Source organism: Fukomys damarensis, unplaced genomic scaffold (assembly GCF_012274545.1).
Source record: "Fukomys damarensis isolate Sample0158 unplaced genomic scaffold, DMR_v1.0_HiC HiC_scaffold_37, whole genome shotgun sequence".
NCBI lineage: Eukaryota > Metazoa > Chordata > Mammalia > Rodentia > Bathyergidae > Fukomys > Fukomys damarensis.
The window spans coordinates 734,489-735,549 of record NW_022900949.1 but is presented as its reverse complement, the minus strand read 5'-3'; the positions used below and the strand labels follow the sequence as shown (position 1 = coordinate 735,549).

Sequence of the window (1,061 nt, the reverse complement as noted above, 5' to 3'; positions counted from 1 at the left end):
CCTCCCGCCCCCACCCTGTGAGTAGAGGCCTCCTCCGAGGCAGTGAGGACCAGGCCTGGGCCCACAGTGGCATAGCTCACCCTGGGCGGACAGCCATCCCCCCTCCCCCAGCCCGGCCCCTCTGCACCTCAGGCCCCACCTCCAGTCAGAGACACCCAGTGTCCGTTGTGTGCATTGGCACAGAAGGGGAACCCAAGTACAGGGTGCAAGTGCGCGAGGCTAGGCTGTGGCCTGCTGCAGGGCTCCTTGGCACCGGGGGACTGGTCTCCGCCCCACCTCCTTCCTGGTCAGCTGAGTCAGGGTCCTGCAGTCGCCCCCACTGTGACCAGGGGACAGGGCCTGACCAGTCAGGCAGGACTGGCCCAGATGTGGACGTGAGCTGAGGCCGAGAGCCTGAGTTCGAGCCCATCCTGGGCAATCTAGACATGAGCTGGAAGCGAAAAGGGCCGGGCTGTAGCTTGGGAGGAGGCCCCGGGTTCAGCCCCAGCACTAGGAAACAGCCGCTGCGGGAGGCGGCGCAGGTCGGAAATGTCTTTATTATCAGCCTGATGGCCCCGGAGTGTCCCACACAGGACGCCTGTTGCCGCCCCGGAGTGCTCAGGCCCAGAGAGCCAGGAGAACGAGGCCAGCCCGGAAGATCTGTCTTGGTTTGGTTTCTGATCATTTAAAAAACAGAAAGCACAGACATCTGTCTTTAAGAACGGCCGGCTGGGTCACTGGCCAGCGCCGTAGGGCCAGCTAAAGGAGCTGCCCGACAGCAGCATGTCGCGGATCAGCGTCTCGATGGGCGTCTTGCCCACCAGGCGCATGAAGAAGAGCTGCGAGATGAGCGAGGCGGGCACTGCGCGCAGGGCGGGCAGGCGCAGCAAGAAAGCACAGATCTGTCTTTAAGAACGGCCGGCTGGGTCACTGGCCAGCGCCGTAGGGCCAGCTAAAGGAGCTGCCCGACAGCAGCATGTCGCGGATCAGCGTCTCGATGGGCGTCTTGCCCACCAGGCGCATGAAGAAGAGCGCCGAGATGAGCGAGGCGGGCACTGCGCGCAGGGCGGGCAGGCGCAGCA

General features: G+C 64.6%; 1 protein-coding gene across 1 annotated transcript in view; it reads right to left on the bottom strand.

Moving 5' to 3' along the window:
- Positions 1 to 517: 517 nt before the first annotated feature.
- Positions 518 to 1,061, bottom strand: part of Nr2f6 (nuclear receptor subfamily 2 group F member 6) — a 5,943-nt gene continuing 5,399 nt past the window's right edge. The window contains 2 exon segments of the mRNA XM_033759373.1: positions 518 to 901; positions 1,036 to 1,056. Coding sequence (XP_033615264.1) covers positions 714 to 901; positions 1,036 to 1,056 — 209 coding nt within the window. The 3' untranslated portion in view covers positions 518 to 713.